At 44.1% G+C, this 26,031-nt stretch overlaps 1 protein-coding gene across 2 annotated transcripts in view; it reads left to right on the top strand.

Annotated features, from left to right (window-relative positions):
• Positions 1–26,031, top strand: part of map3k5 (mitogen-activated protein kinase kinase kinase 5) — a 158,308-nt gene that overhangs the window by 103,215 nt on the left and 29,062 nt on the right. The window contains exons 12-18 of one of the 2 annotated variants that reach the window (XM_034161719.1): positions 952–1,001; positions 4,277–4,372; positions 15,309–15,390; positions 17,081–17,214; positions 21,057–21,184; positions 21,968–22,104; positions 22,492–22,597. In XM_034161719.1, coding sequence (XP_034017610.1) covers positions 952–1,001; positions 4,277–4,372; positions 15,309–15,390; positions 17,081–17,214; positions 21,057–21,184; positions 21,968–22,104; positions 22,492–22,597 — 733 coding nt within the window. Of the gene's footprint in view, positions 1–948; positions 1,002–4,276; positions 4,373–15,308; positions 15,391–17,080; positions 17,215–21,056; positions 21,185–21,967; positions 22,105–22,491; positions 22,598–26,031 lie in introns of both variants that reach the window. The other variant, XM_034161718.1, reaches the window with a different exon arrangement.

Here is a 26,031-nt window from a genome sequence, read left to right as displayed (position 1 = left end):
CATGGGTTCCTTGGTCTGCAAAGGTTGATGATGTAAATGAAGTCAAAGACATCTTCAGTGAGTTGGAAATGTTCATGTATCCATCCCCTGACTGGCACATGTTCATGTATCTATCCGTCGACATGGACATGTTCATGTATCCATCCCCTGACTTGGACATCTTCATGTATCCATCCCCTGACTTGGACATGTTCATGTATCCATCCGCAGACATGGACATGTTCATGTATCCATCCCCTGACTTGGACATGTTCATGTATCCATCCCCTGACTTGTCTTCAGAAAACTGGCTATGAAAATGATCCTTTTTTATTAACAATAATCCTTATATTTACTTTGTTCAGTTCCACAAGCCCTTATGCAATATTTTTGTTCAAACATTTGCTTTAAAATTGAGTATCTACACAACAAGCACATTCTAATTGTTTCATGTATTATGGTGTCTGTATCAGAGGCAAAGTGGGGAAAAAAATGTGTCACTGATGAGTTATTGTTGTGGTATTCATTTTACAGTGAAAGATGCTGCTTATGGTGATTGAACAGTCAAATTCTTGAAATATGTAATTTTCAGAATTATTCTGTAAAATTCCTGAAATTATTATTGATTGATTGATTGATTGATTGATTTTTATTTGTTAGAATAACAATAACATGTAAAAGCCAAAGGCCTGGGTAGTTTTCTGGGCATTATAGTTAACTATGACACATTTAAAAACACACAGCAGCTACACAACCGTCGATCATTGGCCATTTTAATTCATTTCCTGTTTATGTAGCTGATATGCCCACTCCACTAATGACCTTTTATTACTGCACAGTCGGTGAATATATTATGAATCATGCAGCTAATGGTGCAGTGTTTCTGTCCTTCAGCTTTCTTCATTAATCAGCTCATCAGCACACAGATGACTGTGTGATGATCTCATGTATTTAATCTGTTTTATACAGCAAAAGGGGATTCATGAGTGGAACTTCAGTGCCACGTCTGTGCGTGGCGTCAGGTCAGTGGCTGCTTCATTTACTGACACTATTCTAGCCGTGTGGCATGAAAATTATTTCAGTTTATATCACAGGTGGTGGGTGAGAAAACATTCACTGCAACTTGCTCTAGTTTATATATGTATACATTTTACAGATTATATCTTGTATCACATCATGAAGGGAAAAAAAACATGAGTCACATTTTGCCACTTAAATAGATCCTTGTCATTTGATTGTTGGATTCTGTGTCATGTGACATTTATTATTTGTCCCATTGCATGGGTGACGTCACTAGTGTGCATTTTTCTACCGCTTTCCGTGCATTTTTTCCCCTGATCCGTTTCGCTCTTTTGCATGGCTCCATTAGCGTCTCATAAAAATGCTTCCATGATAAAAGGAAACTAAATCCAGCACCATCAGTGTTTGCAGGGACATATTTTGTGCCTATTGAAGCCCTGGCAGGTGAAGAATTGGACAAGTTGATATCATTCAGACTAGATAAGTGCGGCTGAATGGTGGCAAAGAGAGGGAAGGAGATCCCGACTGATGGAGTGGAGTTGCCAGAAGGCAGGACAGTGGACATACAAGACAGCTACATGTACCTGGGAATCCCACAAGCCAACGGGAACTATGATGAAGATGCAAGAAGGCCAGCCAAATACCTCCAGAAGGTAAGACAGGTGCTGAGAATCCAGTTTAATGATAGGAATAAGATCTGAGCCACCAATGCACACCCTACCAGTCATCGGATACCCAGCTGGAATAATAAGTTGGTTGTGATGCACGGAGGCTTCCACTAAAAGTCCATCACCCTGAGGCTGTATGAGCAACAGAAAGAAGGAAGGCGAGGAGTAGTGTGTGTCAGAGCCACAATCCAGGATGAGACGAGGAGCATCCATGAATACATCAGGAAGATGGTCCCCTGAGATCAGCTGCTACAAGAATGCTGAAGACAGATGGTGATAAAGAACAGGAGGAGGAGATATCATGGAAGACCAAGCCCCACCATGGAATGTACCATCGACAGACAGAGGAAGTGGAAGTCCTACCAAATTTTATTCAATATATAGAAATGGTACAATTTCAGAAGTATCAGCATTCTGTTCACATACGTATGGTTGTACATACAGCATGTGTGTTTTGAATAAACGCAAACTGAAGAAGCAGACAAATGTGCATTACGTCACTCTCCTCTTTTGTTTCTCAGCTTCAGACTGAATTAAAGCATGATGAGTTAGGACCACAGTCTATCACGGCTTCTGTGTCGTCTCGATCGGCCCCTCCTTTTCCCCGGTGCTCAAAGGAACAGAGTGTCGGATTGGCAAAATATAGGGCTGTGTTCGCGCGTTGCTAAGGAACGGCTCATTCTCTGTGCCCACTCAGCCTGCAGTCAGGAGGACACAATAGCTGCTTCTCCAGCAACAATGCGACCACACATAAAGCCTCTCAGCCGTCTGGCTCAGCAGGTTCAGTCTTGGCATTGTGGCCAAGATTTGGGTGACTGCTCATCCATGCGGATAAAAGTCATCATTTAGACTTTGTAATGATGCGCCATAATTTGAAGGAAAATTCATTGTTATTGCCTGTGATTCACAGGACCGGTATAGGAATAAAGGAGACAGAGAATGGGTCCACAGAATTTCTGTTTGTGCAAAACTGGCGTCATACAAGGTGGACATTGAAAAGTTTTGAGCCTGACCCGGAAAAAAAAGGAGAGTGTGGTTCTCCATCTTTTGCATTCTGAGAAACCATACAATTTGCCAATGTGCTCCAAAAAGGAGCACATTGCCATAGAAGCCCATGTTAAAATGTCCAAATTTAGAGAAGAAATAATCATGTTTGTCACTATAGCTAGTTTCTTGTTCATTTATTTATTTATTTATTTTTATAACTTCTCGATAGCCCCTTATAGCTTTAGATTGTTCTGTCAGTCTGAGATGGGGGCATGTCCAGGCTTCAAGTCAGGCAGGGTCTCGCCCACGCTGCAACTCTTAACCTGTTTATTGGTTGTCTGGGATGTAGGCTGAGTTAGAATTGCTAAGTTATTTATGGCCATAGCACAGCTGTCCGTGGATTAAATGAGAAATAAAAGATGAAATGTGAATATTCTGTTCAGTGCACAATTAAACATTTTAAATATGGAGCCCATGACTCAAGTCATCAGAACACGAAACCAGGGCCCGGTTTCATAAAGCAACCTAATCTTTCAGTCTACTAAACGTTCTTAGTGGACTACAGTTAGTCACCCAACATTATCCATCTAATCACCATTTCACATCGATAGCTAAACTTGCAGATTAGCTGTCTTACCTTAGTCGACTGTTTTCACAGTCATAACAGCCTCGCGCGAGCCGTTGCCGAGAGACGGCTCCATGCGCGACAGTTTTGTTTACTTCCTGGTTGGTCATTGTCAAGGACTATCCAGCCTTTGGTTTGTTAAATGGTTTTATTAACATTTACTGACCCATATGAACTGCAGAATGACGTGCTTAGCACTTAGCCTAGCACTTTCACTCTTCCGTTTCTTCTTCTACACTTTCGTCAACCTTTTTCGTCAACGCTGCTCAGCGTAATGGCGATGCCCGGTGGCTCGTGTGAGAACTGTCACAAACACATCATGACAGTCATCTGCCAAAAGCGAAGGAAGCAACTCTTTTGAAGGAATACGAGTGACGTAAGAGAGCTTTTGAGTGTTCATCAAGTTGTGGTTCATGGTAGCTGCCATTTTTTGAGGTAAGACATTGAAGTTTTATCAACTAAAATAAGATTAGTCTCTTCTGTACCAGGTTAAAATGTGCAGTCGGGTAACGTGAAACTTCAGCTGACTAAGCGCTTTGTGCAACAACTAACGTCACAAAATTAGTCAATTAAGTGAGTTTAGTTAACTACACAAGATTAGACTGATATATGAAACCGGGCCCTGGTGTAAATAGGATCGAAACTGATTTCTATAAGCATCAAACACACATCATCGTCTATACTAGGTTTCTATATGTACTGTGGGATTTTTTTTTACGTTTTTTTCTACTCCTGCAGCATGTCTTATTGACTTTTTATCATATCATTACTTTGTATCAGCTGACATTACTGTGTGTGGTGTGTGTACAATTTGTTGGCACATCTATTGGGCTTTTGTTTTTATTAAGCGGCCGTAAGGAAACAGTGACCAACAGCTTTTCATTTTCCATCAAAGATTTGACAGCTGACATCACTGTTCCAATAAAAGGCTTCATTCAATCTCTCTTCTGCTCTCGTAGTTTTCTTCTACATCTAACTGTCACGTGTTTCTCCTCAGCATCTCCAAGTTCGATGAGCGCAGCGCATTCCTCTACGTCCTGCACAATGCAGAGGACTTCCAGATCTATTTCTGCACAGAGATACACTGCAAAAGGTTAGTGGTATGATGATGCAGTAAGTATCAGTGGTGGGCACAGATAACCAAAAAATTAACTTTGATAACAGATAATCAGATAACTGAAAAGTTATCTTCGATAAAGATAAAACAATAAACCACCCAAAAATGTATCGGAAGTTACAGATAACCGATAACAGATAAATTCCAATATTACTTCTGACACATCTACAACTAGTAGTAGAACAAATTTAATAGCTTATAATAATAAAAATAAAAACAGACCACAACAATGAGACCACACTTTTCTTTCTACATTCTGCCCCTGCTGGAAGCTCTTGTTTACTACAGAGCTCCCAACACAGAGGCACTCCGAGAGCAACCATAAAGCCAACTCTCTATCAATTACGATAGATAAAATTAGCACATTACTTTAAAACTAAAACATATATCTGATATTTTCACTTAATAAAACTTCAGACATGACAGTAATTTTAAATAACCTGTCCAAAATTTGCTTGGTTAAAATTTGAACCGTAAGTTAAAAATGTATGCCTCTGGATGACTTAGGTGATATCAGCAGCCTATTGGTATGGTGTTAAAAGAAATTTTTTTTTTTCTTTTGGGGCTGTTTCTCTTTTGTTTGCAGAGGATTGAGATGCTTCTTATACAAGCAGCTCTCTTCTGTTAGCAAAGGTTATCACTGTGCGTCTGTTACAAAATTTTTAACAGGTGAGTGCTAAACTAATTTTAAAAAATGCTTGTTGCTGTTCAGCTTTGTTTATTTTGTTCATCGGTTTAAAAGTTATCGGAAAAAGATTAATCGGAAGATAAGTGGTCCGATAATGGTTTTTAAAGTTATCTAAAAAGATAATCCGATAAAGAAAACATTATCTTCGATAATTATCTGTTATCGGATTATTGGAAGTGTGCCCACCACTGGTAAGTATATTAACATCTCTATTGTCTTACTTTGAAATTTGTGCATAATTACTCAGGCAGTGAAATCTTAAACTGTGAGGGTACTTGGTATTTCAACTTTAGTTTATATGAGGGTAGGCTGAAAAGTTCTAAGGCTCACTATGATGTAGTTAATGCATTAACTGTATCATCAAGTTGATTGGAGAGGGGAAACCTATACGCAGGTGCAAAAAATTATAGGCTGTTCATCTACAATGATCTCCAATGCTTTAAAATGAACCAAAAAAAAAAAAAACCAGAGACGTGTGGAAGAAAACGGAAAACAACCATCAAAATGGATAGAAGAATAAACAGAATGGCAAAGGCTCACCCATTGATCAGCTCCTGGATGATCAAAGACAGTCCGGAGTTACCTGTAAGTGCTGTGACAGTTAGAAGACGCCTGTGTGAAGCTAATTTATTTGCAAGAATCCCCCGCAAAGTCCCTCTGTTAAATAAAAGACGTGCAGAAGAGGTTACAATTTGCCAAAGAACACATCAACTGGCCTAAAGAGAAATGGAGGGATATTTTGTGGACTGATGAGAGTAAAATTGTTCTTTTTGGGTCCAAGGGCCGCAGACAGTTTGTGAGACGACCCCCAAACTCTGAATTCAAGCCACAGTTCACAGTGAAGACAGTGAAGCATGGTGGTGCAAACATCATGATATGGGCATGTTACTCCTACTATGGTGTTGGGCCTATATATCGCATACCAGGTATCATGGATCAGTTTGGATATGTCAAAATACTTGAAGAGGTCATGTTGCCTTATGCTGAAGAGGACATGCCCTTGAAATGGGTGTTTCAACAAAACAATGACCCCAAACACACTAGTAAATGAGCAAAATCTTGGTTCCAAACCAACAAAATTAATGCGTCGCAGATGTGAAGAAATCATGAAAAACTGTGGTTATACAACTAAATACTAGTTTAGTGATTCACAGGATTGCTAAAAAAGCAGTTTGAACATAATAGTTTTGAGTTTGTAGCGTCAACAGCAGATGTTACTATTATTGTGAACACCCCCTTTTCTACTTTTTTTACTAATAGTCCAATTTCATAGCCTTAAGACTGTGCATATCATGAATGCTTGGTCTTGTTGGATTTGTGAGAATCTACTGAATCTACTGGTACCTTGTTTCCCATGTAACAATAAGAAATATACTCAAAACCTGGATTAATCTTTTTAGTCACACAGCACTACTATTATTCTGAACACTACTGTATCTGTGGGGAAAATTTTGTCAAAATCTATGCAGTAGTTTTGACATCATCCTGCTAACAGACAGACAAATAAATAAATAAAAGCCAATGATTTTATTACGTCCTTGGATGTAATTATACAAAAAGATAGCTGATATTGAAAGATACATATTTTCTCAGACGAAACTGTTGGGAAGGTGTCGTAGCACGGACCCACAACAGGGGGCGCAAATGAACGGACAATGAGTAAGCCAAAAGGTAACAATTTAATGTTGTGATATTACACAACGAAACGTGTCTTAATGTTCACAGTCAATAAACACCAGGTGACGTGTGGGCAGGCTCGAAGATAGAAGACGCCCGACGAGAGAGAAGCCGCGTCCCACACGGCCTCCACCACCAACGGCCTGAAGAACACCGGAGCCGCCAAGTCCCAAGTCCCCAGGTGGCCTCTGTCTTCGGCTGTCGACCCTGGTACTGCTGGCAGAAAACAGAAAGATAATGTGTGAGTGTGAGTCCGCACACTCAGTAATTAACAGTCCAGACACCGTTAGGAGGGAGCACCTCCACCTCCAAATCACACACACTCGTGCAGCTCCTGATCAACCACTTGTCTGGGACGGGGTGCGAGGTGAAGCCGTCACTGTCACACCAAAATGCCAATCCTCCAGACAAGGAAACACTTCAGGAAAACGGCTGCAACAGAAGTTCAGTTGGTTACACAATGTGTCAGTCAGCAGAGAAATTACCTTAGTACTGGTAGTCGATTTCTCGGCGGGGAGGTGGAGTTGCAGTCCGGCTTATATGGTGGTGTAGATGAGTGACAGCTGGAGTAATGAGTGACAGCTGTCACCTCCTCTGGGTCTGGCGCCCTCTTGTGCTTGGAGCCCGCACTCCAAGCAGGGCGCCCTCTGGTGGTAGTGGGCCAGCAGTACCTCCTCTTCAGCGGCCCACACAACAGGACCCCCCCCTCAACGGGCGCCTCCTGGCGCCCGACCAGGCTTGTCCGGGTGTCGTCTGTAGAAATCGGCCAGGACGGCCGGGTCCAGGATGAAGCTCCTCTTCACCCAGGAGCGTTCCTCAGGTCCATACCCCTCCCAGTCCACCAGATATTGGAACCCCCGGCCCTTACGACGGACGTCCAGGAGCCTGCGGACCGTCCAAGCAGGCTCCCCGTCGATGAGCCGGGCAGGAGGCGGCGTAGGGCCAGGTGCACAGAGGGGCGAGGTGTGGTGTGGCTTGATACGGGACACGTGGAAAACAGGGTGGACCCGCAGTGAAGCCGCGAGTCGGAGCTTCACTGCGGCCGGGTTGATGATCTTGAGGATGGGGAATGGGCCGATGTATCTGTCCTTTAATTTGGGTGAGTCCACACAGAGGGGACTGTCCTTTGTTGACAGCCACACCTCCTGCCCGGGCTGGTATGTGGGGGCCGGGAACGTCGGCGGTCCGCATGGGTTTTGGCCCCTCGTCCGGGCCTTTAATAGGGCAGAGCGGGCGGTCCGCCACACCCCGGCGCACCTCTGAGGTGGGCCTGGGACCGAGGGCACACCGACCTCTCCCCTCCACCAGCGGGAACAATGGGGGCTGGAACCCCAACATGCCTCAAAAGGGGAGAGGCCGGTAGCACGACGAGATTTGTGCTGTTATGGGCCTACTCGATCCAGGCCAGATGGTGACTCCAGGCCGCCGGGTGAGCGGAGGTTGACGACAAGCGAAGGGCCTGTTCCAACTCCTGGTTAGCCCGCTCTGCCTGGCCGTTGGTCTGGGGGTGGTACCCGGACGAGAGACTCACGGTGGCTCCCAGCTCCTTACAGAAACTCTTCCACACCTGTGAAGAGAACTGGGGACCACGATCTGAAACGATGTCCGATGGTATCCCATGCAGCCGCATGACGTGGTGGACCAGGAGGTCTGCCGTCTCCTGGGCCGTTGGGGAGCTTCGGGAGGGCCACGAAGTGGGCCGCCTTGGAGAACCGGTCCACTATCGTGAGAATCACGGTGTTGCCCTGGGACGGCGGGAGGCCCGTGATGAAGTCCAGGCCGATGTGAGACCAGGGGCGATGAGGCACTGGCAGGGGTTGGAGGAGTCCCGTCGTCCTCCGATGGTCTGCCTTGCCCCTGGCGCAGATGGTACAGGCCTGGACGTAGTCCCGGACGTCGGTCTCCAGGGACGCCCACCAGAAGCGCTGCTGGACTACTGCCACGGTCCTACGCACTCCGGGATGACAGGAGAGCTTGGACCCGTGACAGAAGTCCAATACGGCAGCTCTTGCCTCTGGTGGGACGTACAGTCTGTTCTTGGGGCCAGTCCCCGGGTCCGGGCTTCTTGTCAGGGCCTCCCGGACGGTCTTCTCCACGTCCCAGGTGAGGGTGGCCACGACAGTGGACTCGGGGATGATGGTCTCGGTGGGGTTCGACAGCCCCGCTTTGGCTTCTTCTTCGTGCACCCGGGACAATGCATCTGGTTTTTGGTTCTTGGTCCCGGGGCGATACGTGATCTGGAAGTCAAAGCGCCCGAAGAACAGAGACCAGCGGGCTTGCTGGGGTTCAGCCGCTTGGCGGTCCGGATGTACTCCAGGTTCCGATGGTCCGTGAAAACCGTGAAGGGCAACGATGCCCCCTCCAGCAGGTGTCTCCACTCTTCAAGAGCCTCCTTCACCGCAAGAAGTTCCCGATTGCCGACGTCATAGTTTCGTTCAGCTGGGGTCAACCTGCGGGAATAAAAGGCAACAAGGATGGAGGACTTTATCAGCCTCCACGCTCTGGACAGCACGGCTCCTATCCCTGAGTCAGAGGCGTCCACTTCTACTATGTACTGGCGATCAGGATCAGGCTGCACCAGAACTGGTGCAGTCGAGAACCGACGTTTCAACTCCTGGAACGCGGCTTCGCACCGATCCGACCAGGCGAAGGGGACCTTGGTGGAGGTCAGGGCAGTCAGGGGCCTAACTACCTGACTGTAACCTTAATGAACCTCCTGTAGAAATTTGCAAGCCTAGGAACTGCTGTAGTTTGCCTGCGGCTTATCGGTTGGGGCCAATCTCTCACCGCCGCAACCTTAGCCGGATCAGGGGCGACGGAGTTGGAGGAGATGATGAACACCAGGAAGGACAAAGAAGTGCGGTGGAACTCGCACTTCTCGCCCTTCACAAACAGCCGGTTCTCCAACAACCGCTGTAGGACCTGACGTACATGCTGGACATGGGTCTCAGGGTCCGGGGAAAAGATGAGTATATCGTCCAGATATACGAAGACGAACCGATGCAGGAAGTCCCGCAAGACGTCATTTACCAAAGCTTGGAACGTCGCGGGGGCGTTAGTGAGGCCGAACGGCATGACCAGGTACTCAAAATGACCTAACGGGGTGTTGAATGCCGTCTTCCATTCGTCCCCCTTCCGGACCCGAACCAGGTGGTACGCGTTTCTAAGATCCAATTTTGTGAAAATTTGGGCTCCATGCAGGGGCGTGAACACTGAATCCAACAGAGGTAACGGGTATCGGTTGCGAACCGTGATCTCGTTCAGCCCTCTGTAATCAATGCATGGACGGAGTCCGCCGTCTTTCTTGCCCACAAAAAAGAAACCAGCACCCATCGGGGAGGTGGAGTTCCGGATCAGCCCGGCAGCTAAGGAGTCCCGGATGTAGGTCTCCATTGATTTGCGTTCCGGACGTGAGAGGTTGTACAACCTACTGGACGGGTACTCAGCGCCCTGGACCAAATCGATGGCACAATCATACGGTCGGTGCGGGGGAAGAGTGAGTGCCAGATCTTTGCTGAAAATGTCAGCAAGATCGTGGTACTCCCTTGGCACCGCCGATAGATTGGGGGGGAACTTTGACCTCCTCATTAGCCGTGGTGCCGGGAGGAACCGAGGATCCTAAGCACTCCCGGTGGCAGGTTTCGCTCCACTGCGTCACAACCCCAGACGGCCAATCAATCCGGGGATTGTGCTTCACCATCCATGGAAAGCCCAAAATCACTCGGGAGGTAGAAGGTGTTACATGGAACACTATCTCCTCCCTGTGATTCCCAGACACAACCAAAGTCACTGGTTGTGTCTGATGTGTGATTAATGGAAGCAGGGTGCCATCTAGTGCTCGCACCTGCAATGGTGCCGGCAGAGCCACCAGAGGGAGCCCTACTTCCTTTACCCATCTGCTGTCCAGCAGATTCCCTTCAGACCCTGTGTCTATCAGTGCTGGGGCATGAAGGGTTAAATCCCCACAAAGGATTGTTACTGGGATTCGTGCAGATTTGCGGGGTTTTCCCGCGTGCGTGTTATGACCCACCCTTAGCCCAGTTTCTAAGGACGGGCGTTGTAGATTGACCGTTTTAGGGCAGTCCTTCTGCATGTGCTCGCAAGAGCCACAGACAAAACACTCCCCGTGGGCCAGCCTCCTTTGTCTGATTTTTTATCTTAATTTGGCCCTGCTCGTGTCCCTAGCCTCCTCAGCAGGGGGAGCCGTAGCCACACGGAGCTCTCTGGCAGTGAAGCGTGGGGACGACGTCACCTTGTCGGAACCGGAAGGGGGAGGGACGGCTCGTGCCCGGTCACGCCCCCCGGCCTGCTCCCGACGATGCTCATTTAAACGGTTGTCTAAACGTATAACCAAATCGATCAGCCCGTCGAATTCCCGCGGTTCATCCTTGGCCAGTAGGTGCTCCTTAAGGACCGGGGACAGTCCATTTACAAAGGCGGCGCGGAGCGCAACGTTATTCCAGCCGGACCTCGCTGCCGCGATGCGGAAGTCGACTGCATACTCGGCTGCGCTACGGCGCCCCTGTCTCATCGACAGCAGCACGTTCGAAGCGGTCTCGCCTCTGTTGGGATGATCAAACACTTGTTTGAATTCCCGTACGAACCCAGTATAAGACGTTAGGAGCCGTGAATTCTGCTCCCAAAGCGCCGTAGCCCATGCGCGTGCCTTTCCTCGAAGCAAATTAATAACATAAGCCACCCGGCTAGCGTCTGATGCGTACATGACGGGGCGCTGTGAAAAGACGAGCGAACACTGCATGAGGAAGTCCGCGCACGTCTCGACACAGCCCCCGTATGGTTCCGGAGGGCTTATGTATGCTTCAGGGGACGGTGGGGGGGTTCGTTGAACGACCAGTGGAACGTCTAATACGGGCCCAGGACCAGCCAGAGGAGTGGCTGCAGCAGCGCCCTGATCGCGCACTTCCACCCTGGCGGTGAGAGCCTCCACCCTCCGATTAAGGAGGACACTCTGCTCGGTCACAAATACTAACCGGGCCTTGAAGGCGGTTAAGATCTGCTGCAGCTCACTCAACCCGCCTCCTGCTGACGCCTGCGCTCCTGGCTCTTCCATTGGCCGTTCAAGCTGGAGTTGACGCCCCTCGGAGTCCATGACGATGGCCGAGAAATCCTGTTGGGAAGGTGTCGTAGCACGGACCCACAACAGGGGCGCAAATGAACGGACAATGAGTAAGCCAAAAGGTAACAATTTAATGTTGTGATATTACACAACGAAACGTGTCTTAATGTTCACAGTCAATAAACACCAGGTGACGTGTGGGCAGGCTCGAAGATAGAAGACGCCCGACGAGAGAGAAGCCGCGTCCCACACGGCCTCCACCACCAACGGCCTGAAGAACACCGGAGCCGCCAAGTCCCGAGTCCCCAGGTGGCCTCTGTCTTCGGCTGTCGACCCTGGTACTGCTGGCAGAAAACAGAAAGATAATGTGTGAGTGTGAGTCCGCACACTCAGTAATTAACAGTCCAGACACCGTTAGGAGGGAGCACCTCCACCTCCAAATCACACACACTCGTGCAGCTCCTGATCAACCACTTGTCTGGGACGGGGTGCGAGGTGAAGCCGTCACTGTCACACCAAAACGCCAATCCTCCAGACAAGGAAACACTTCAGGAAAACGGCTGCAACAGAAGTTCAGTTGGTTACACAATGTGTCAGTCAGCAGAGAAATTACCTTAGTACTGGTAGTCGATTTCTCGGCGGGGAGGTGGAGTTGCAGTCCGGCTTATATGGTGGTGTAGATGAGTGACAGCTGGAGTAATGAGTGACAGCTGTCACCTCCTCTGGGTCTGGCGCCCTCTTGTGCTTGGAGCCCGCACTCCAAGCAGGGCGCCCTCTGGTGGTAGTGGGCCAGCAGTACCTCCTCTTCAGCGGCCCACACAACAGAAACCACTCTTGAATTAAATTCAAATTCAAATTTATTAATTTATATATTGCCAGTTCACGATGAGATCGTCTCAAGGTGCTTCAAACAACAAAAACTGAATTAAAGATTTAAAAACACAATAAAAAAGACAAAACCATAAGAGATTACAAGAATAAAAACACGACACTAATGATAAAACAAGGAAAACAAATAAGTCTTTAAACGTGATTTAAAAGTCTCCAAAGTAGCTGACTGCCGAATTAAAATGGAAAATACTTTTATTAATCACTATATGGTTAATTTGATGCAATAAAATGAGATTTAAAAGGGTTGAGGGTGGGTGTCTGAGACAGTTTTAAGAAGTACTGCTTGAAATTTTGAACAAGATGCAACAGCTGGGAAAACTATTACAATTAGTGGTAGGTTGACCCCCATTTTGCAATATATTTACTGGACTAAATGTCCAGTACCCAAAGTTCCTGTGAAGAGAGTTGATGCCATATACCTCTAGTTGTTGCTTTAGGTCACTGGTTAATGTTCAAATCTCACAACCATTCAGTAAAACAGGAAGCACAAGGACCATAAGGACCTGGACCTTCGACTTTAAGATATCAGCATCACCAAGCACCTGTAACGAGTGACCTCATGACTCTGAAAGCTCAATCACAATCATTGAGTCATTCTGCCCCAGAAAGAGAACAGTTGAAAGAAATCATTGAATGTCATGACATTGATGTTCATGGGTTTATGTAAACCTGTGACCAAAACCATACTTTGGTTTGCTGAATGTACTGTAAGTAAAGCAGCAAGCACTTTATTTTGGATGTGATATATATATATATATATATATATATAACTTTATGTTTTATACACTTTCTGCCCCATATTGGTAAATAATTTTTTGCATTTTGCCGTTTTCCACTCTGGTAAATTTTTCTTCTCTTTCCATGTCTGTAGTTCAGTGTTTCGCGTCAGCTGTGTGTCGAAGTGATAAATTTCGCACTTCTCCGCTCCGACAGGCACACCTTGTTTCATTTTGACACCGCCGTGTTCCTCGCTAGCGTTTGTGCGAGGGACTGACTGTTTGGTGTTTGTGACTCCCCAGATTCTCGAGCGTTTCCAGTTTGATTGTCGGCGCTGTGAGAGTCAGTGAGTCATGCCTGCTGCTGTGGCGACGCCGCTGCTCTCATTATAACACAGACGGAAAAGTGAAGGTGCAAGCGGGGGGCGGAGGTTGGGGGGAGATGAAGGAAGAGGGGGGGGGTGAAACAGATGAAAGGTTGGGGGGAGGAAGCGATACAGTCTGGAGCGTGTTTGTACATATGTGCAATTAGCACAAGCACACGTGTGTTGCGGAACACCTGCAGGCACCGCGGCGAGATGATTCATAGCTTATGTGCAGCGAGCGCTGTAAAGGTCATGTTTTGTTTGTGTATGTGTGGACGTGTGCACGTAAACAGACTGTAACCCCGGTCACGTAAGACCACCACTGCTGTGACGGGAAAATTTATCATGTTATCATTTGCTGTTTTTGTTTTCCATATACAGAGAAATTACCAGATTTCCAGGTTTGGAGTGTACCGTTATTCATTGGTACGTTGAATTGGCGTATTTGATGTTGGGCGGGTGATGTTAAAGAAGATTCTAGCTGCTGCTGACCTGATAGTTAGTGGTTAACAAGTAAATTTGAGTTAAATTAAGACTGCAGTAAGTAAGTACATGCTGTTCTTTTCAAAACAGTGTTAAATCAACTCTGTTAGACGGTGTGACATTTGCAGCTTCATGTTGGAGTGAGGAGAAGGATTGTAAAACAGGATAAGAGCTCAAATCTAGGCTCTAATCTCCCATGTGCCTTCTGACAAACTGCAGCTGAAATTATACTCTTGTGAAGCTGCGTAACTGGTGATGCAGTAGACAAAAGTTGCATTCTGCAGTTTCTCCAACAACATCTGGAGAAGCCTATAACTCCTTTGGAGTTGTCCTGGTGGCTTCCCTCACTTGTCTCCTGCTGTATGAAAATTCAGTAAGGTATATCTTATATATTATATTCCAATTCTAAGATGGAACTATGTTAGTAGACTAAGGTATATCTAAATATCTAAAAAGGAAGAGTAAAATAGAAGAGTAGAAAAGAGTAGAGTAGAGCCACTTAGGTGCCTGGTCTTGAGAATTAGGGTTGATTTTGAGAACTGGCAACTTGATGCTGATTTACCAAAGAGTACCGTACTGTTTCTGTTAATACTGTGCTGTTACCGTATTTCTTAATGATTGATGGACATGAAGTCCAAGACATATTCAGTGATTTGGAAATGTTCATGTATCCATCTGCAGACATTCTAAAAAAAACTGGCTGTAAAAGTAATTATTTAAATGTTACATTTAGAATAAATTGCCCCTATCCTTTTTTTAATGTGTTGCAAACCACAATTGCAGGGACAGATGGGTAAAACTGATCGCAGTGTCAGTGTCACACACTTTTTGAGGACAGCCTGCTTTAGATGGATATATCACACTGTCATATTGTTTCCATTCCAGCACACAAAAAGCTCAGCGTCAGTTTTGACGTTTAACTGTAATATGCTGTGATAAACGGCTGAAATGACAAAACATTGTCGCTGTCCAAATACATATGGACCTCACGTGCTGACCTGCTTTCTCTCTGCAGATTCTGTGATCTGGTCAACAGCATAACACAGGAGGCCTGGAAAAGTCCAGAGGATGGAGACTGTGACACCGACACGTTAGAGGTAGGAGCTTCACAGAGGTCGTGGGATTGTTTCTTTGTTTGTTTGCATTATTCTTCGTTATGCTTTAAATTGTTACCTGAAGAGTAGACAGCAAAATCTTCAGTTTATTAAAGTTACATCATGTGGATCAAAAGCAGTCCAAAGTGTTACATGCAGAAGTGGTTCTGATTTAGTTACACTTTGCACAGTGTTAAAATAAACACACTTTAATAGTGTTAACTTTCTAACACCCAGTGTTACCTCATTACTTTTACACTACAACTAAAATCACAGTATTTTCACAAAAATTACTTTTTCCTTAGTGAGCACTAAAATGGCACTTTCACAGAGTTAAATTGCTTTTGTAGAGAGTTGAATCAACACTGATGTGTTCAGTGGTCCATTTGGGGTGTGTCCGAGTGCATGCTGCTACTTAAGCAGCTGGAAATACCGACACAAAGTTTGGCACAGTGCTCACAAGTGTTCATTATTCATGAGTGTTTTATAGCCCGAATGTGATAGCAGCCAATCAGAGTGTTAGTTGTCCTACCGTTTAAACTGAAGTGCCCCAGGCACGCAGTATTATGTAAACGGGCACAAGTGAAACATTTTCCGGTTTGTTAATGGATTAGTATAAACCTGTCGGAGAGCACAGCAAACAGCGGCCACTAAAGCTCCCTGAGGTGAAGCCTTCGGCAAAGTCCCTTTACATCCAGTACTTTAGGCCTGCAACTGAAAGTGCATTGCAAAATGCATTTAGGGCATGTCTTAAACTCCACTGTCCTATTTAGAATCTGAATAATCTGGGTGCAAACTAAGCCACAGGGTGGCAACACATCCATCCATACATCATCCAAAATTCAGCCAGGAATGAGACATGTGGGATCTACATGAGAGTTGGTTTAGATCCCAAGAGTGATTGTGGGCTAACACACTATCATTCATTCATTTTCTGTCAATTATTTGGATCTGGGGCACGGTGGCAGAAGGGCAAGTAGCTCAGCACACACTTTCCTGTCTTCAGTCAAGTCCCATAACTGTTCTGGAGGATCTGGAGGCGTTTCCAAGCCAGTTGGGACATATAATCCCGCCAGTGTGTCCCCAAGGCCTCCTACTAGTTGAATGTGCCTGGAAGACCTCCCTAGGGAGATGACCAGGGAGCATCCTCATCAGATGCCCAAATCACCTGAACTGGCTCCTTTTGATGCAGAGAACCAATTCCCTCCTGGATGTTTGAGATTCGTACCCTGTCCCTGAGTGTAAAACAAAATACCATCTCTTTTCCACCGCTTGTATTTGTGACTTTGTTCTTTTGGGCACGACCCAAAGTTCATGACCGTCAGAATTTGCACGTGAGGTCCATCTCAAAACTGCAACAACTGCACCTCGTGCACCCAGCCAGTGGTCAGTGAACAGTTTTTACACATAACGGCTGCAACCAGCCATAAAGAACGGAATGTTCAATCTGTTAATCCAACTGTCAAATGAGTTTCCAGTCTTATGTCACTTGTGTCGGGTCTTTTTCCACTAGGCTGTGCCATACTTCTGTTTGAAAGCAATGACAGGTGACACTCTGTTGTTGTATTTGAACTGCAACATGCCTGTGCTTAATGCACACAGTAAATCCAACCCCTTTACACCCTGTGCCAAACTTTACAAGCAGATTATTCTTAGAATTATGGCTGTGTGCGCACTGTGCTTGTCTTCGCAGTACGACTATGAGTACGATGAGCACGGGGAGAGGGTGATTCTGGGAAAAGGCACATTCGGAGTGGTTTACGCTGGCCGAGACCTCAGCAACCAGGTGCGGATTGCCATCAAAGAGATTCCAGAGAGAGACAGCAGGTGAGTTTCTCTTTGAGCGAAAAGGCCACTGTCCTTTCTTTTGTCATTTTTAGTGTTCATCTTTTGCTGTTTAGGTAGTGTCGGGCATGTGTCACCCGCAGGCTTAGATCCGGTTTTGTAAAGCAACATTTATTTATATAAACAGAATTCAATGCAGTGTCACTTCCCAGGATATCCCGCTCCTAAACGTAGTTTGGCCATCGGTACAGATAACTTGCAACTGCAATAATCACATTAACGCAAACGTTTTTGGGATCAACTTCGAAACGGACAATGGGCAAGTTTATGGATGTATGAATAAGTGCACAGACAAAGAATGGGGCCTGAAGTTCCATAGAATTACAAAGAATTTTGTGAGAAGAAAACAGTTGAGAGTCATCAACAGGAGGAACCCAAGTCGCAGTGAGGAAGGAGCATGTTTTTAGTGAAAACTGGCGTTCCTCAGGGGTGTGTTCTGGCTTTCTGGATTGTCCTGGATCAAGACTAAGATTCAGGCTTTTAATAACTTCCTGGTCTCAGCCACCAGAAGTGTAAGAATGTTTGTATGGTGTGTCATTAGCATTCCGTGTAGGAGGATACGTGAAATGCCTTCTTTCATTTGCATCATATTGTAAAATTTGGCTGATGCAGTCTTCTGGAATGGGTTACTGCAGTGTTCTGTTTCTTGGTTTTCATTAGCAAACATGTAATACTCAGAACACCCTCAAATATCAGTCGTAGCACATGGCTAAATGCCATTTCTAGGCTGCATAGGAAGCTAAGATGATTGCCCTGAGGGGAGATAAGGAGATGTTTGTTTGTTAGAGGAATATGTGATCAGGTGACTCTGTATCTGGGGTCCAGTGACACTTGGCCTAATTAGAGAAGAATGCAAGTGATTTGTTCCTACAGATATGCTGTTGTCCATTTGGCTGCTCCCGTTTTTTTTTGTTCAGGGTCGCCACAGGGATACAGCCAGATCCGCACTGGTAATTGGTACGTTTTACCCTGGATGCCCTTCCTGACGCAACTCCAGTGTTGCCTGGAGAAACACACACAGCCACTGGTGTTCCAAAGAGGTCTCCCATCCAAGTACTAACCGGATTCTACACTCCTATACACCTTATATATGCTTATTTAGAGTCTGCTCCTAACCAAGGCAGCATCTCTACATCTGGAAACGGTCGGACTGTGGCTGCCCACTGCTCCTAGTGGTTGAATTGTGTCAAACTGTAATTATGATGGGTTAAATACAGAGTGCAAATTTTATTGGATGTATGTGCAATGACAAATGTCTTTCTTATTATTTGTCCCGTCTCAGTCATGGTGGGTGATGGCTGGGACCTGACAGATGCCTCTGCTCTGCTGTATTGTCCCATTAGACCACCTACTTTGAGTACTTGTATAAAGCTGATCCTCCTGCTGGGACTTTGGAACTCTCTGGTGCCAGGATTTTTGTGGCTGATTCTCAAGTCAAGACAAATTTAGCTCCACTGTTTGTAATGTTCTAGGAACTTGGTTTGAGTGACAGGGTTGTGGAGAGAAGTGCCGGTGAATTCCCACCCACTGCTTTGTTCCGCCACGTCTCCTCTGTGTTCGGAGTCTCTCGAACTGAATTATTTTACCGTCACTCATTCCAGTAATCAGCAAGTCAGTGGGGAGTTCACGATGACAAAAATGTCAAATTTGTGTAAATAATCCTGAGGGGGGATGTAAATTGTAGAACAGGCAGAGTGTGACTCATGTGGCATAGTATAATTGTTGCGAAGTGTTGGCATAGTGTGAGGCGGTACCTGCTGATGGAGCCTCAAGGGGTTGTGGTGCTGGTGGATACAGTATTCTCCTCAGGTACTCCACAAGCTCCACTTCCCTCATTCTGAACAATATCCACTCATAACATCCGTTTATGGTTGCACTAATTATATTTGACTGTTTTTCATTAATTATTATAATAATAATAATAATAATACATTTTATTTATAAAGTGCCTTACATTTGGCAAGCAAATCTCAAGGCGCTACCATAAAAATACAATAAAACACAGTAGAATGGGGGTAGAAAAAAACAATTGAGAAAAAGCTTTTAAGAACAAGTATGTCTTTAAGTGTTTTTTAAAAGTTTCAGCTGACTGTGGCAGTCTTAGATGGTAGGGAAGAGCATTCCACAGTCAGGTGCAGCCGTCTGGAAGGCCCTATCTCCCATAGTGCGGAGTATGGCCTTTGAAAACTGGAGTTGGTGACTGTCATAAGAGCGCAGGTGATGTGATGGATTGTAAGGACTAATCAGATCTTTAAGGTACACCGGAGCGCCGCCATAGACACACTGATAGGTCAGGAGACAGATCTTATATTCAATCCTGAACCTAACAGGGAGCCAGTGAAGGTTTTTAAGGATGGGTGTGATGTGCGTGAACCTCCGCACCCTTGTCAGGATCCTAGCAGCGCAGTTCTGAATATACTGCGGTCTCTGCAGGCTCCTGCCAGGTATCCCAATGAGGAGTGCATTGCAATAGTCCAGCCTGGAGGAGACAAAAGCATGGACCAGTTTCTCAGCATGGGGTAAGGAAAGGAAGGGACGGAGTTTGGCAATGTTCCGGAGATGAAAGAATGTAGTTTTGCAGAGGTGCTGGATGTGGATGTCAAATGACAGGTGGGGATCCAACTGTACCCCAAGGTTAGTGACAGAGGAATTTAAGGGAATGCTGTGGCCGGTAAATGAAAAAACAGTCAGAGGCAAAGACCGAAGTTGGTAAGGGGTCCCAATGAGCACACCTTCGGTTTTATTACTGTTAAGCTGAAGAAAATTGTCATTCATCCACGCCCCCATCTTCTCCAAGCAGGCAGTAAGAGCAGTTAATGAAAGTGAGGGCAATGTAGTGTCCAACCTGACATAGAACTGAGTATCATCAGCATAGCAATGAAAGGCAACTCCATGCCTGCTGATGATGTGGCCCAGGGGGAGCATGTAGATGGAGAATAATGTGGGGCTGAGGACTGACCCCTGAGGTACTCCACAGGTGACAGTGTGGGGCCTCGACCTGGCTTCCCCCAGAGCCACATACTCAGATCTGTCAGTCAGGTAGGGCCGAAACCACTGGAGTGCCGTGTGGGAAATGCCAATAAAGTATTGCAATCGGTGGAGGAGAATAGAATGGTCCACAGTGTCGAAAGCGGCTGAGAGGTCCAAGAGTAATAAAAGAGATGGAGAGCCCTGGTCAGAGGCCACACTCAATGAAGTTGGGGATTATTATGTTTTCGCACTGTCCATCCGGTCATCCGTCTGCAAACTTTTAGTTTCTACACAATAACTAAAGAAGGCCGCGTCTGTTTGAAGCCATTTTTTGTTGGTGATCTGGGGGAGGCTAGAGGAAGGTTCCTTTCGAAAATGGATGTGGCCGTGCCATATTGAATTTCATTTCCACACAACTAAAGAACACCTCACCTGTTGGTTTGTTACCCAGTAACAGAGGTGATGTCAAGTCTAATTAAATTCATTCACTGCTATATTGTGATGCAACATAAAAGTGTATTCATTGCCCAAATGTATTTTGTTTAGTTGTTTTTTTTTGTTTGTTTGTTTTTTTTTTTGTCATTCAAGTTTTTATTAATTTTCCTTTTTCACACAACAAAAAGATTATAACATCCCAACAAAGGAAACAAATTAAAAGTTAAAATAACCAACAATATATAATGTGTAAAATAATCAATGGCACAATCATGGAATTTTGATGATAGCAGAGTCTTTTTCTTTAAAAAATGACATGAAATATATCCACATTTTGCTGGTTTTATCATGGGCCTTACGTATTTTGGAGATGAACGCCTCATAGGCCCCCAAATGTATTTTGTTTCATTTTAATGCAGGTACTCTCAACCCCTCCACGAGGAGATTGCCCTCCACAAACACCTCAAGCACAAAAACATCGTCCAGTATCTCGGCTCCATCAGCGAAAATGGTTTCATCAAGATTTTCATGGAACAGGTGCCTGGAGGTGAGACGATAGACGCAAACAAGTTTGCATGATAATCATCTGCAGAAAGAATTTGTTTTCCACAAGAGATAAACACTCCTCTGACTCCTTCCAAAATAACTGAGAACTCACAAATACATTAAATTGACTCTTTTTTAAGATGCTAACAAGTCTTTAGCTTGTGCCGTCACAGCGCTTCCGTTATGGAAATGGAATTTATCTGTTGGTGAATTGGTACTTGACACCAAATTGTTACAGATCCAAGGTATTTGGGGTATAAGTTCATGTCACAACCTTCTACAAGGAGTTCAAAGGGCATCAAGCTTGTCTGACCTTTTCTGGGTCTATTCTAGGGTCAAGGGATAGAAATAGTCTTTCACTATTCCATTACTTGATGCTAAATCATCGCAGACTAATGACATTACGGTACTTGAATTCATTTCACAGCTTCCTCACAAGAACTCACAGGACATCGACCTGGACCTCCTTTTTCTGGGCCAAATCCAGGAACGTCTGAGAAAACTGTCCTCCTACTCTACTGGCAGGAGCTACTGGTCCTAAAGGACAAATATCTTGTTAACTATAACAATTTGGCTGAAACAGAAAATTCCTGCTTTTAAATATTGGGATTTTATCATGACATTAAAAAAATAATAATTTCTTACATTTGAAAGTGAAAAAATATTTGCAAAATCTAAATAAATCTTGATCTAAAGTCATCGAAATACATCTTAGACCAGGTAGTGCAGCGAATGCCAGATCAAGTGTGTTGATATTTGTGATTCTGTATCCTGTACTGTCCAGGGAGTCTGTCCGCTCTGCTGAGGTCTAAGTGGGGTCCTCTGAAAAACAATGAGCCCACCATCGGCTTCTACACACGGCAGATCCTGGAGGGACTAAAATACCTGCATGACAACCAGATCGCTCACAGAGACATCAAGGTGACTCAACGTAAACTACACAGATAATGTTTCCATCAAGATAAATACGATGGATTACATGTCACTATCCACTGCCACTTTGGGAAATTGATCCAAAATTGTACTTCAGGCAGTGAGACATGACCTGGGCTCGATTGATTGACCTCTAGCAAAACTAACCTTGCTGGGCAATTATGGAATCCACCTTCATATATGTGTCAAGGTTGGTGCACACTGGATTGGAAAAAACACCCAATTTTTGGGTAGAAATTTGTGTGCAATTCAAAAATACCTCAAGTGTCACCAAAGAACAAGGATTTGCAGTGGAAGTACAGGTCTTCTATAGACTTTCAGTGTTAAAATGTTGATTTCCTGAACTCTTCTCATGCATGTCCTTTTTATCAACAGGGTGATAACGTTCTCATCAACACCTACAGCGGTGTCTTAAAGATATCTGATTTTGGGACATCCAAGAGATTGGCTGGGATCAACCCGTGCACTGAGACTTTTACAGGTAAATGTGAACTAACCGACATAAAGATGTCTTCAAGCTCTGCTGAGCTCCAAGAATAAAGTTCTGCCTCTTAATTAATAAAGTGACTGCAAGGTCGTTATTATTGCAGTTTATTCCACTAATCCTTTGTAAAGGTATCACTTTCCTTTTCATTTAAGTGCTATCATGCTGGGGAAAACTGAAACATGTCAGCATCAAGAAGTGTTTAATAATTTATTTACTTTACACATTACTGCAGTCTGTATTAATAACAAATATAACGCAATGCTAAAATACCCTCAGCCATATGAGCATTGGCTTCTTTATAATTTGCAATTGTTTAATTGGTATTCCAGTGCAAAGTGTGTATGCATACGTTTGTGTGTGTATATATATATATATATATATATATATATATATATATATATAATTATACATTTGTTATTTGCATTAATATCCTGTTGTTTTACTTACAATTTGTACATTTGTCAATTTATTGTCAATTTTTCAGTAAAGCACCTCTATTTATCAATCAATCAATCATAAACAATATTTACGTTTATGACCTTTTGACAAGAGCAGAATTTAGTTTTGAGTTAGCGGAAGATAGTGTGCACGCTGATGTCCATGAAATGTCTTTTCAATCACTCCAGAGGTGTTATCAGGTTACAAAAACAGTGTTTTCAGTTTTAAAAGTGTTTATTTCTCACTGCCCTTTACATAATATGTGACAAATAGGTTATATTTACACAAAATTAAAATGGAGTTTGCAGCTAGCCTGTGATGTCACCACACTAACGTCCGCGAACTGTCTTCTAAATCACTCCAGAGGTGTTATTAAGTTGCAAAAACAGTGTTTTCAGTTTTAGAAGTGTTTATTTCTCACTGCCCTTTACATAATATATGACAAAGAGGTTATACACACAAACAAAACGGAGTTTGCAGCTAGCTTGTGACGTCACCACACTAATGTCTGCGAACTGTCTTCTAAATCACTCCAGTGGTGTTATCAGGTTACAAAAAGTGTTTTCAGTTTTAGAAGTGTTTATTTCTCACTGCCCTTTACATAATATATGACAAAGAGGTTATACACACAAACAAAACGGAGTTTGCAGCTAGCTTGTGACGTCACCACACTAATGTCTGCGAACTGTCTTCTAAATCACTCCAGAGCTGTTATCAGGTTACAAAAACAGTGTGTTCAGTTTTAGAAGTGTTTATTTCTCACTGCCCTTTACATAATATATGACAAAGAGGTTATAGTTACACACAAACAAAATGGAGTTTGCAGCTAGCTTGTGACGTCACCACACTAACGTCTGCGAACTGTCTTCTAAATCACTCCAGTGGTGTTATCAGGTTACAAAACAGTGTTTTCAGTTTTAAAAGCGTTTATTTCTCACTGCCCTTTACATAATATATGACAAAGAGGTTATATTTACACACAAACAAAACGGAGTTTGCAGCTAGCTTGTGACGTCACCACACTAACGTCTGCGAACTGTCTTCTAAATCACTCCAGTGGTGTTATCAGGTTACAAAACAGTGTTTTCAGTTTTAAAAGCGTTTATTTCTCACTGCCCTTTACATAATATATGACAAAGAGGTTATAGTTACACACAAACAAAATGGAGTTTGCAGCTAGCTTGTGACGTCACCACACTAACGTCTGCGAACTGTCTTCTAAATCACTCCAGTGGTGTTATCAGGTTACAAAACAGTGTTTTCAGTTTTAAAAGCGTTATTTCTCACTGCCCTTTACATAATATATGACAAAGAGGTTATAGTTACACACAAACAAAACGGAGTTTGCAGCTAGCTTGTGACGTCACCACACTAACGTCTGCGAACTGTCTTCTAAATCACTCCAGTGGTGTTATCAGGTTACAAAACAGTGTTTTCAGTTTTAAAAGCGTTTATTTCTCACTGCCCTTTACATAATATATGACAAAGAGGTTATAGTTGCACACAAACAAAATGGAGTTTGCAACTAGCTTGTGACGTCACCACACTAACGTCTGCGAACTGTCTTCTAAATCACTCCAGTGGTGTTATCAGGTTACAAAACAGTGTTTTCAGTTTTAAAAGCGTTTATTTCTCACTGCCCTTTACATAATATATGACAAAGAGGTTATACACACAAACAAAATGGAGTTTGCAGCTAGCTTGTGACGTCACCACACTAACGTCTGCGAACTGTCTTCTAAATCACTCCAGTGGTGTTATCAGGTTACAAAACAGTGTTTTCAGTTTTAAAAGCGTTTATTTCTCACTGCCCTTTACATAATATATGACAAAGAGGTTATATTTACACACAAACAAAACGGAGTTTGCAGCTAGCTTGTGACGTCACCACACTAACGTCTGCGAACTGTCTTCTAAATCACTCCAGTGGTGTTATCAGGTTCCAAAAACAGTTTTCTTTTTTAAAACTGTTTATTTCTCGCTAGTGTTTACAGAATATATGAGAAACATGTCATAAACACATAAATGAAGCAGCTTTACAGCAACCTGCCACTGACATCACAATGCTGTTCTACTCTGATTGGCTGTCAGCCCCGCCACTCAAAAAAAAAAAAGGAACAGAATGAAACAGAATGTAACATTTTAAAATACCTCTTAAAATAGGTCAAGGTAGCCATCTTTGAAACTGCTTGAATGGAGTTGGACTGTTGAATAACTATGACTCCAAATCGCAAAAAAAATAAATAAAAAAAAATAGTTGGGACGATAAGAAAAATGCCAATTAAACCCCTGCAGTAATTCTTGTATTCACCGGTAGTTTGACTTCTACCTCGTATGTCATTGCAGACAGTATGAACCCAAGATGTTTTATGTGGTCCTCTTTAGATCATTTGTTAATCCATTCCTGTGTTTAGGTCTTGCAACGCATTCTAAAAAAAAATGTTGGGATGTTGGGAAATTTGTGTTGGAGTCAATATCATGCACATAAATGCCTTCACAATTGCAACAAAACAAACTACATACAGACAAGACAGCACCAGCTCTGCAACTTACAACAATAAATTGTACATTAAAATGGTAAAAATAGTAAATGGACTGCATTTATATAGCACTTTTCCATCTGCATCAGATGCTCAAAGTGTTTTACAATAATGCCTCATATTCACCCTGATGTCAGGGTGCTGCCATGCAAGGCGCCCACTACACACCGGGAGCAACTAGGGGATTAAGGACCTTGCCCAATGGCCATTAGTGATTTTGCACCATTGCGTGCTCCTGGACCTGACCTCAACATTGTATAAAAGTATAGCATCTGGTTCTGTTTGATTAATATATTCATTGAGATGTTGTGATGAATTAATCCTGAATTCATGTTTGCACAGAGTGACTCAGTGTGTTTTATCAGCGTCCTTGGTGCCGGTTCATGCAGGTTTGCTGTTGGTGGTGCACACGCAGTGTTCACATTACTTCTGCATCACCAATGACAATCA

This window comes from Thalassophryne amazonica, chromosome 21 (assembly GCF_902500255.1).
Source record: "Thalassophryne amazonica chromosome 21, fThaAma1.1, whole genome shotgun sequence".
NCBI classification, from domain to species: domain Eukaryota; kingdom Metazoa; phylum Chordata; class Actinopteri; order Batrachoidiformes; family Batrachoididae; genus Thalassophryne; species Thalassophryne amazonica.
The sequence above is the reverse complement of the archived record's forward strand: the minus strand, read 5'-3'. Positions and strand labels throughout refer to the sequence as shown.